Source organism: Nematostella vectensis, chromosome 4 (assembly GCF_932526225.1).
Source record: "Nematostella vectensis chromosome 4, jaNemVect1.1, whole genome shotgun sequence".
Classification (NCBI taxonomy): Eukaryota; Metazoa; Cnidaria; class Anthozoa; order Actiniaria; family Edwardsiidae; genus Nematostella; species Nematostella vectensis.
In genome coordinates, this window is record NC_064037.1 from 1,343,230 (window position 1) to 1,353,572 (window position 10,343).

General features: G+C 45.4%; 2 protein-coding genes across 5 annotated transcripts in view; one reads left to right on the forward strand and one right to left on the reverse strand.

Annotated features, from left to right (window-relative positions):
* LOC5502399 (protein draper) overlaps positions 1 to 7,869 on the reverse strand; it is a 27,361-nt gene extending 19,492 nt beyond the window's left edge. The window contains exons 1-5 of one of the 3 annotated variants that reach the window (XM_048726220.1): positions 7,737 to 7,869; positions 1,830 to 2,004; positions 914 to 1,452; positions 412 to 541; positions 121 to 263 (exon numbers count right to left, since the gene is read on the reverse strand). In XM_048726220.1, coding sequence (XP_048582177.1) covers positions 121 to 263; positions 412 to 541; positions 914 to 1,129 — 489 coding nt within the window. In that variant the 5' untranslated portion in view covers positions 1,130 to 1,452; positions 1,830 to 2,004; positions 7,737 to 7,869. Of the gene's footprint in view, positions 1 to 120; positions 264 to 411; positions 542 to 913; positions 1,453 to 1,829; positions 2,598 to 7,736 lie in introns of those variants that run through there. The other 2 variants (XM_048726221.1, XM_048726222.1) reach the window with 2 other exon arrangements.
* LOC5502397 lies at positions 7,731 to 9,935 on the forward strand. 2 transcript variants are annotated; one of them, XM_048726228.1, is made up of 5 exons: positions 7,731 to 7,865; positions 7,959 to 8,123; positions 8,434 to 8,949; positions 9,305 to 9,580; positions 9,638 to 9,935. In XM_048726228.1, exons 2-5 carry the CDS (start codon positions 8,043 to 8,045, stop codon positions 9,662 to 9,664), a joined length of 900 nt encoding a protein of 299 aa, XP_048582185.1. In that variant the 5' UTR covers positions 7,731 to 7,865; positions 7,959 to 8,042; the 3' UTR covers positions 9,665 to 9,935. The 2 variants fall into 2 exon arrangements, with proteins under 2 accessions (XP_048582185.1, XP_048582184.1); XM_048726227.1 differs by lacking the exon at positions 9,638 to 9,935 and having other exon boundaries at positions 9,305 to 9,612.
* Positions 9,936 to 10,343: the final 408 nt, after the last annotated feature.

A 10,343-nucleotide genomic window follows, 5' to 3' on the forward strand; every position in this document is an offset into this window, starting at 1 on the left:
CTGGGTATAGTGACCGCATATCCTACCGACCTGAGTATAGTGACCGCATATCCTACTGACCGGAGAATAGTGACCGCATATCCTACCGACCTGAGTATAGTGACCGCATATTCTACTGACCTGTGTATAGTGACCGCATATCCTACCGGGCTGGCAATAACCGGGGTACTTGCCATAACTGTAGTAGTTTACTTCTCTGTGCCATCTCTCAACCCGGGACTCGGGGTCGGCCATTTTGCCGTACTCCCGAGCTAAATTCTGACCTAGAACAAAAATACGAAGTTACGTAGTATGCACATATGCACTTATGTATATTTCTGTCGATATTAGCATTACTGGAGATTTCCCGTTTACGCATCTCCAGAAAACGTGATGGGATGTAACCCAGTGCCCCTAGCACTCGTAACGCACCGAGTTGATCGTCTCTCCTCGCGACCTTTGGCTCGTTTGGGTAAGCGCTGCCAAACCGAACAAAGCCGTGAGCGTAGTCGCACTGGTTCGTCCACATTTGAGCAAGGCTTGCTAGGTCCTCATCCCAGACCTAAAAGGAAAAGGGAAAATAAGGGGGAGGTGGGGGGTTCAGTCTTGCATGTCTTTTTACTCACCCCCACCCCCCTTTCACTTTTCTAACGGTCCGTCCCTTACGCGCCGTAGCGTTCTTTACCAGTAAGAGAGGAGGACTTGGCTCGGCTAGGAAAACTTTCCCCTGGTGTCGACATTCTCATGGCACCTCATTAATTTAACCGTAGAAATGCGGGGCGCAAAGTGCTGCTGGGGCGTTGGCCCGCTGTTGAAAGGTTGTACCACTGGTTATATATTTTTTCAGTGACAGTGCTGACACTAGGTCAATATGATTGCTAACGGCGCGGTGCATCAGTCCGTCGCGTACAGTGCTTACAGAATTTGTTTTTACCATGTATTCCATGTTAGCCGCAGGGGGCTTGACGGAGCCTCGGAACTTGTTATGCTCGTCCAGCATCTTCTGTTTTTGCTCTGTTGTCAGTTCGGATAGTGCATAATCCATGGCCCGAGGCTCAGGCCTGTTGATGTTAGCTCCCAAAACGCCTCGGTGAATTGTTATTCCCACACAGCAAAATAAAACCACTATTTCGTAACCTGAAGGCTGCATACTGGGGGAGTGAAATGACAGCAAAACGTTTGACCGTCTTTTGCTACCCTGAATTTATTTGTACAATGTACACAATTGAACAGCAAATCTAGGAATCCAGCTTCTCGATCTTGATGTCAAAAGTAGCCAAGCGTTTTAAGTATCGTAGAAAATACTGATCTGTTTTTCCTTTTTATATGTTTTCTTGAGGCGACTCCAATCCAGGTCTTGCTTCCGTCGCCATTGCTGACCTGCTAGTTTCGAATCTTCCGCATTCTCCAGATTGACAGAGTTATAGTTATGGTTATGTACAAAAACGTCTCGTCCCCCAGTTCTTGTGATTTCTGGGTAAATATATTTGTGTACGTAAATGACATAATTATCGGTACAAAGGCGGGACTATTTGATCTTTCACTGGTGTTATTTTGGGTCACAGATCTTGGCAAAGCCAAATTCAAACAATTTTTGCCTTTGTACCTCTGTCTTAATTACAAGTGTAAATAAATTTTGAAAGTTTTGTCTAAATAAAGACGGCTTTTGAGTTTATTTGGTTATACTACGGCGAATAATGCATCTTACAATGTAATCGTAGATTTTGACAAAATACCAGAATAACCTGCCATGGGTACTCGAAAGTTCAAAGCGTAGCTAAACCTACCAGCATTTTATTGCACTAAAAGTGACCCCAGCGCTCTGGCGCGCGTTTCCCCCCACCCCTTACCTGCCATGTCGATCTTAGCTCTGTCTGCAAACATGGAAGTCACCTGAATGTTGTTTTAGCGAGTGTTTTTTTTTCTACAAAGCTTCTGGTCGATCTTGGAATTTGTGCGATCCGTTGGATTTGCAGAAAGACCCTTGAGGTTGCATTTTGGATTAGTCACCGATCTCTTAGTCACCTAAAATGAATACCTGTAATTGAAGTTATCGTAACATTTGATTAAATAAAACATCGTGATTTGTATCAAACGTTATATATTAGTTGTAGTAATAAGTTTATGTTTTTCCCCACTTAAATTGGTCCATGACTTTTGATAGAAACAACGTTTGACAACCAAACTTGTTAGGCTTCATGGCATATGTGGCATTATTGATGGTGTCGTAAAAAAAAATAAAACATTGCCAGAAAACTAAATACAGGAGATGTAGCAGTTACCATGTAGCAGATTTAGGTTTCAGGGGTGCAACGAGATAGTAACGTAATAAGTGACACCATTTAAAGTCAGAAGTATGTCATGGCCATTTAGCGACCTAACTGGTTGTTCATAGACCATATCGACCCCCTTACACCTTCATCTGCCACCATGACATCAAGTTCTGGCTGTCTGATGTGACTTGTATGAGACTGTGGTCACGTGACCCTACTGCTCTACTCTTATGAAGTGACCACCTCTTTTCACCCATCATCTTATGAAGTGACCACCTCTTTTCACCCATCATCTCAAGGAGTGACCACCTCTTTGCACCCATCATCACTCTTATGGAGTGACCACCTCTTTGCACCCATCATCTTATGAAGTGACCACCTCTTTGCACCCATCATCTTATGAAGTGATCACCTCTTTGCACCCATTATCTTAAGGAGTGACCACCTCTTTGCACCCATCATCTTATGAAGTGACCACCTCTTTGCACCCATCATCTTATGGAGTGACCGCCTCTTTGCACCCATCATCTTATGAAGTGACCACCTCTTTGCACCCATCATCTTATAAAGTGACCACCTCTTTGCACCCATCATCTTATGAAGTGACCACTTCTTTGCACCCATCATCTTATGGAGTGACCATCTCTTTGCACCCATCATCTTATGAAGTCACCACCTCTATGCACCCATCATCTTATGGAGTGACCACCTCTTTGCACCCATCATCTTATGAAGTGACCACCTCTTTGCACCCATCATCTTATGGAGTGACCACCTCTTTGCACCCATCATCTTATGAAGTGACCACCTCTTTGCACCCATCATCTTATGAAGTGACCACCTCTTTGCACCCATCATCTTATGAAGTGACCACTTCTTTGCACCCATCATCTTATGATGTGACCACCTCTTTGTACCCATCATCTTATGAAGTGACCACCTCTTTGCACCCATCATCTTATGAAGTGACCACCTCTTTGCACCCATCATCTTATGGAGTGACCACCTCTTTGCACCCATCATCTTATGAGGTGACCACCTCTTTGCACCCATCATCTTATGAAAAGACCACCTCTTTGCACCCATCATCTTATGAAGTGACCACCTCTTTGCACCCATCATCTTATGAAGTGACCACCTCTCTGCACCCATCATCTTATGGAGTGACCACCTCTATGCACCCATCATCTTATGGAGTGACCACCTCTTTGCACCCATCATCTTATGAAGTGACCACCTCTTTGCACCCATCATCTTATGAAGTCACCACCTCTTTGCACCCATCATCTTATAAAGTGACCACCTCTTTTCACCTATCATCTTATGGAGTGACCACCTCTTTGCACCCATCATCTTATGAAGTGACCACTTCTTTGCACCCATCATCTTATGAAGTGACCACCTCTTTGTACCCATCATCTTATGAAGTGACCACTTCTTTGTACCCACCATCTTATGGAGTGACCATCTCTTTGCACCCATCATCTTATGAAGTGACCACCTCTTTGCACCCATCATCTTATGAAGTGACCACCTCTTTTCACCCATCATCTTATGGAGTGACCACCTCTTTGCACCCATCATCTTATGGAGTGACCACCTCTTTGTACCCATCATCTTATGAAGTGACCACCTCTTTGCACCCATCATCTTATGGAGTGACCGCCTCTTTGCACCCATCATCTTATGAAGTGACCACCTCTTTGCACCCATCATCTTATAAAGTGACCACCTCTTTGCACCCATCATCTTATGAAGTGACCACTTCTTTGCACCCATCATCTTATGGAGTGACCATCTCTTTGCACCCATCATCTTATGAAGTCACCACCTCTATGCACCCATCATCTTATGGAGTGACCACCTCTTTGCACCCATCATCTTATAAAGTGACCACCTCTTTTCACCCATCATCTTATGGAGTGACCACCTCTTTGCACCCATCATCTTATGAAGTGACCACCTCTTTGCACCCATCATCTTATGAAGTGACCACCTCTTTGCACCCATCATCTTATGAAGTGACCACCTCTTTGCACCCATCATCTTATGGAGTGACCACCTCTTTGCACCCATCATCTTATGGAGTGACCACCTCTTTGCACCCATCATCTTATAAAGTGACCACCTCTTTGCACCCATCATCTTATGAAGTCACCACCTCTATGCACCCATCATCTTATGGAGTGACCATCTCTTTGCACCCATCATCTTATGAAGTCACCACCTCTATGCACCCATCATCTTATGGAGTGACCACCTCTTTGCACCCATCATCACTCTTATGGAGTGACCACCTCTTTGCACCCATCATCTTATGAAGTGACCACCTCTTTGCACCCATCATCTTATGAAGTGACCACCTCTTTGCACCCATCATCTTATGGAGTGACCATCTCTTTGCACCCATCATCTTATGAAGTGACCACCTCTTTGCACCCATCATCTTATGGAGTGACCACCTCTTTGCACCCATCATCTTATGAGGTGACCACCTCTTTGCACCCATCATCTTATGAAGTGACCACCTCTTTGCACCCATCATCTTATGAAGTGACCACCTCTTTGCACCCATCATCTTATGAAGTGACCACCTCTCTGCACCCATCATCTTATGGAGTGACCACCTCTATGCACCCATCATCTTATGGAGTGACCACCTCTTTGCACCCATCATCTTATGAAGTGACCACCTCTTTGCACCCATCATCTTATGAAGTCACCACCTCTTTGCACCCATCATCTTATAAAGTGACCATCTATTTTCACCCATCATCTTATGGAGTGACCACCTCTTTGCACCCATCATCTTATGGAGTGACCACCTCTTTGTACCCATCATCTTATGAAGTGACCACCTCTTTGCACCCATCATCTTATGGAGTGACCACCTCTTTGCACCCATCATCTTATGAAGTGACCACCTCTTTGCACCCATCATCTTATAAAGTGACCACCTCTTTGCACCCATCATCTTATGAAGTGACCACTTCTTTGCACCCATCATCTTATGGAGTGACCATCTCTTTGCACCCATCATCTTATGAAGTCACCACCTCTATGCACCCATCATCTTATGGAGTGACCACCTCTTTGCACCCATCATCTTATAAAGTGACCACCTCTTTTCACCCATCATCTTATGGAGTGACCACCTCTTTGCACCCATCATCTTATGAAGTGACCACCTCTTTGCACCCATCATCTTATGAAGTGACCACCTCTTTGCACCCATCATCTTATGAAGTGACCACCTCTTTGCACCCATCATCTTATGGAGTGACCACCTCTTTGCACCCATCATCTTATGGAGTGACCACCTCTTTGCACCCATCATCTTATAAAGTGACCACCTCTTTGCACCCATCATCTTATGAAGTCACCACCTCTATGCACCCATCATCTTATGGAGTGACCATCTCTTTGCACCCATCATCTTATGAAGTCACCACCTCTATGCACCCATCATCTTATGGAGTGACCACCTCTTTGCACCCATCATCACTCTTATGGAGTGACCACCTCTTTGCACCCATCATCTTATGAAGTGACCACCTCTTTGCACCCATCATCTTATGAAGTGACCACCTCTTTGCACCCATCATCTTATGGAGTGACCATCTCTTTGCACCCATCATCTTATGAAGTGACCACCTCTTTGCACCCATCATCTTATGGAGTGACCACCTCTTTGCACCCATCATCTCATGGAGTGACCACCTCTTTGCACCCATCATCACTCTTATGAAGTGACCATCTCTTTGCACCCATCATCTTATGAAGTGACCATCTCTTTGCACCCATCATCTTATGAAGTGACCACCTCTTTGCACCCATCATCTTATGAAGTGACCACCTCTTTGCACCCATCATCTTATGAAGTGACCACCTCTTTGCACCCATCATCTTATGAAGTGACCACCTCTTTGCACCCATCATCTTATGAAGTGACCACCTCTTTGCACCCATCATCTTATGGAGTGACCATCTCTTTGCACCCATTATCTACCAATTTATGTTTCTATTATGAGATGTGAATATCGCGTACTTCATGCTTTTGTTTTTTAATATATCGTGCAAAGTTTTTAATGACGTCATAGTTGACGTCACACATCTGAATGGCCCTCTGGCTGAGCCCCCCCTTGGCACCTACAAGATAACTTCCAAATTTGGTTTTCATGCGATTTGGTGACGGCCGACACCTGAACCTTGCACAAAGGGGCGTTTTGCTAACATCATTTTTTATTGGTTCTGAAAAGATATTTTCAAATGCTCCAAACACATTGACGTTTTTTTTTGCCTATTTCACATGCCAAACCATTCATCGCTTTTCAGACAGAATAAGAAAATATGCTGCAATGCTGTCAATGTAATTATTGTTTCGTTTGGTTTACCCGTCTCAGACTCGAACTGGTTAACTGAGGTTCTACTATGGTGGGACGTTAAAAACGGTTTGAGTCACTAGAGGTTTTTTCCTCGCCGCCAAACCCGAAACCCCAGTGGTGTGAGAGAGCATGCGTGATGGCCGAACTGCTTTTTCTGGTGAATTTCAACCGTTTTCCTCCAAATCACGAGCATTTTTTTTAGCATTTTTCAATTATTTTCACAGACACTTGAGCAAATGGCGGCCATTTTTTTGTCCTTTTGTATCTTCGAATTTCCCTGAAATTCTGCACTGAAATTGCGTTTCCTTATTGGCTAAAAGACTGTTGTATTACCAATTAATCAGTCTCAAGATGTTGTCATTTGCACTGGTATTACAACTTTTTGCACTGGGGCCGGTTCCTGAAAGGCCGATTAACTTAACCCTCGATCAGCGCCTAATCCCGGGTTAAAATTCGCTAATTGTAGGTTAGCTAACCGACGGATAACTCACCGTTCCCGAAAGCCAAGTAATCCCCCAAATCTAACCCTGGATGAAGCGAGTGAAAACCTGGTTTGACGAGTAAAATTCACAGAGGATACCCAGTAGATAACACAGAGCAACTAAAATTTACCTTTGGTGGTTTTATTTTCGCAGAGAAGCTCCCAAACACGCCTACATCACCTGTAATTACCTCCATTTCATGGCCAAAAAAGTGTCATTTGTAGGATTCGAGTTGGTGCGTGACACTAGCGAGACAGATTCATTTCAAGTATAAATTTCATGTAACTTACTGTCTGTCCCAGCACAATTTTTGAGTCAGCATCGCAACGAAGGTCGCATGACAAGGCGAAATGTTAGGACATTTGATCCCTACATTGTTTTGTGTAACGTCTTTTTTGTCGGCAACTTTATTTTGTGAAGCTTTGTTCTACTACAAAGTTTGGGAGGCCTGTATTAAGCCAACTAAACGATAACCCACCTCGCGAGCAGGGTTAGATTTTACCTCCAAACTGACCCAGAGTTAGCGCTAACTAGCGTTTCGGGGACGGAACTAATCCGGGGGTAAAAATCTCCTGGTTTACCTCTCCTACCTGGTTTACCTCCTTGTCTAATCTCACCGTCGACGAGAGAACGCAATTTACCAAGAAATATAGCGAAGCTCGTAGAGAAAGCTGCCGTGGACACTTGTGCTCTGCATCTGGCTTTTTGCGATTTGCAATGCCGCATCCGTTACACATCCAACAAGGGTAAATACTAAAGCGTATCACATTTCCTAGCATTCGTATTTCCTTAATGCTTCCCGTTTGAGGTTAATACCCTGTCCTTATTTGGTGACACAGTAAACAGGAACCCAGAGTCCCGAAAAGCATTATATATAAATCCCACCGACCCTTCCAACGCAGTAAAGCTTGCAGAGAACGGAGATGAAAGCTGTTTGGACCCTTATACTTTGCACCGGGCTGTTTGCGATTTGCAATGCCGCATCTGTTACACAGACAAAAAGGGTAAGTTCTAAAAAGAATATCATATCTTATACTTCTTGTTTTTCTTATTATAAAAATGACTCTGCACGCCTAAAACAGGGCCGTAACTGGCCCTGTAGACATCTATATATGATTCCATTCGTCAAGCAGTGTTTTTCAACTTATGCTCCTCTAGTCTTTGTATAATATGTACAGGGCTCACGGCATGGAGTGGTTTAGTGTAAGTCTTCGATTTCATTCTTTGAAGTGATACTGGATTCAACGATAGCCATAACCTTAGACAACCAGCGTGAAAGTGAGGATAAAATCAAATGAAATCTTTATTTTCTAGAGTGAGTTGACCATCCTTGAGCAAGCCTGTACCACCATGAGAAGCGGCCAAGTGCGATACATCGCCGTGTCAAACCTGCTCGAGATCTGCAGCAATCAGCGATGGACGCCCTTCTCACCGTCCCACCGACTTCGACTCGGACTCATCGGCCACTGGAAAATGGACGAGCAGTCAGGCAATGCTGTCGATGATGATTCGGGAAGCGGACATCATGGCATCGCGGCAAACGCTTCCCCCCAACCAGCGAAATTTACCCGAGGGCGGAGATTCCGCTCCAGTGGCTCCATTACCATACCAAATGCCCCAGGACTAAACCTTGGCACTAAGAGCTTTTCAGTCGCAGGCTGGCAGAATATTGTTAACGTCGTCTACCCGCGAACAACCTTCGCCGTTCGGAAGGGATTCGGGTGCTACTTCGGGCCCGGTCGGAAGGGTTGGGTCCCAGGCTTCGAGACAGGGCATGGTTACAAAGCAGAAGGCACTGACGTCTGTATCCGGGACAATTTGAATAACATGGTGAGCCTAGGGGGGAGGGGGTGGGGGGGGGAGAGGTGAACTTGGATGGCGTAGCTAGCAGGGCTGTAATGCCTGTGCCTTTCACCTGGTTCCGGGAACCATTCCCGGTTCACAGATGAGCTGTGTTTGTTGGTTCTCCCCTTCGTTTCGAATGTTTTTCTCCTGTTTTTCTCCCTCCACAAAAACAGTCACGAATATTAGCTATGGTCCGTGGTGAAACATGAGTCGTATGGCGGCAACATAGTGCACTTGTGCCTTCGACTTGACCACGTGATATCGGTGCCATCGTAATCCAGCAACAAACAAGGCGATAAGCTTCTCAAATCAATCCACTTATTCATTTGAACTTTTCAAGGTTCGAGCCACGCTCGTCCATGATGACGGGTCCAAGGGAGGAGACGTTCTGAATCGGTGGGTGCACTATTTGTTCACCTTTGACCGGGAGGCGGGGGTTGTCACGCTGTACCTAAACGGCCGTAAGCAGCAGAACACAGTCGACATCCGGCGCGTACGCGGCAGCATTGACAACGACAAGCCGCTGGAGTTTGGTGAGCTGTACGGATGGAAAACCCAGGGAACTCTGGACGACTACAGGTTGTACAACTACGCGCTGAGCTACCACGAAGCCAAGATGCTTTATCTCGACCATCACTTGTAAAACTACGCGCTGAGCTACCACGAAGCCAAGATGCTTTATCTCGACCATCACTTGTAAAACTATCACTACTTCTCCTTGGGAATGGAAGTTTGCTTATCCCCCTCCCCCTAGTAATGTTGCTTGTGATTTTTCTCCTTCCGTGTAGAAAGGGGTGATTTCATTAGTTTATTAGTTTTATTAAGAGTGTTTCACAAATATAATCTCAGTGTTCAACTTAGTGTGTAACAACATAATAGTTTGTAATCAACATAATGTTCAACCTGTGTCATCAAAGTTAAATTTTAACGAAGTGCTTCAAGTTTCTGTAAACGCGAAATTTCCCAAGCAATTCTGCGTAAATATTGATTATTATAGTGTCCAAGGCCTCTGCCGTTCTCTCCGGCTACTCCCTTCCGTATTCCGGACACTGTACGCCTCTGCCGCTCTCTCCGACCACTCCCTTCCGTTTTCCGGACACTGTACGCCTCTGCCGCTCTCTCCGACCACTCCCTTCCGTTTTCCGGACACTGTACGCCTCTGCCGCTCTCTCCGACCACTCCCGCTTTCCGGACACTGTACGCCTCTGCCGCTCTCTCTGACCACTCCCGCTTTCCGGACACTGTACGCCTCCGCCACTCTTTCCCGAGCACTCCTTTAAGCCTACCGGACAATGTGTTTTGTGGGAGAGTGGGGAATGAAAAAGGGTCTAAGGGCGAGGTCTGTCACGCTGGCTTTTGTCACGCCATGGTTTTCAAAG

Bases quoted from the DNA above. Each gene is read 5' to 3' on its own strand.
- LOC5502397 (XM_048726228.1), top strand. From the start codon at position 8,043: ATGAAAGCTGTTTGGACCCTTATACTTTGCACCGGGCTGTTTGCGATT. The intron at 8,124-8,433 runs GTAAGTTCTAAA...TTTATTTTCTAG, and splicing joins CTGTTACACAGACAAAAAGG to AGTGAGTTGACCATCCTTGA. The intron at 8,950-9,304 runs GTGAGCCTAGGG...GAACTTTTCAAG, and splicing joins GGGACAATTTGAATAACATG to GTTCGAGCCACGCTCGTCCA.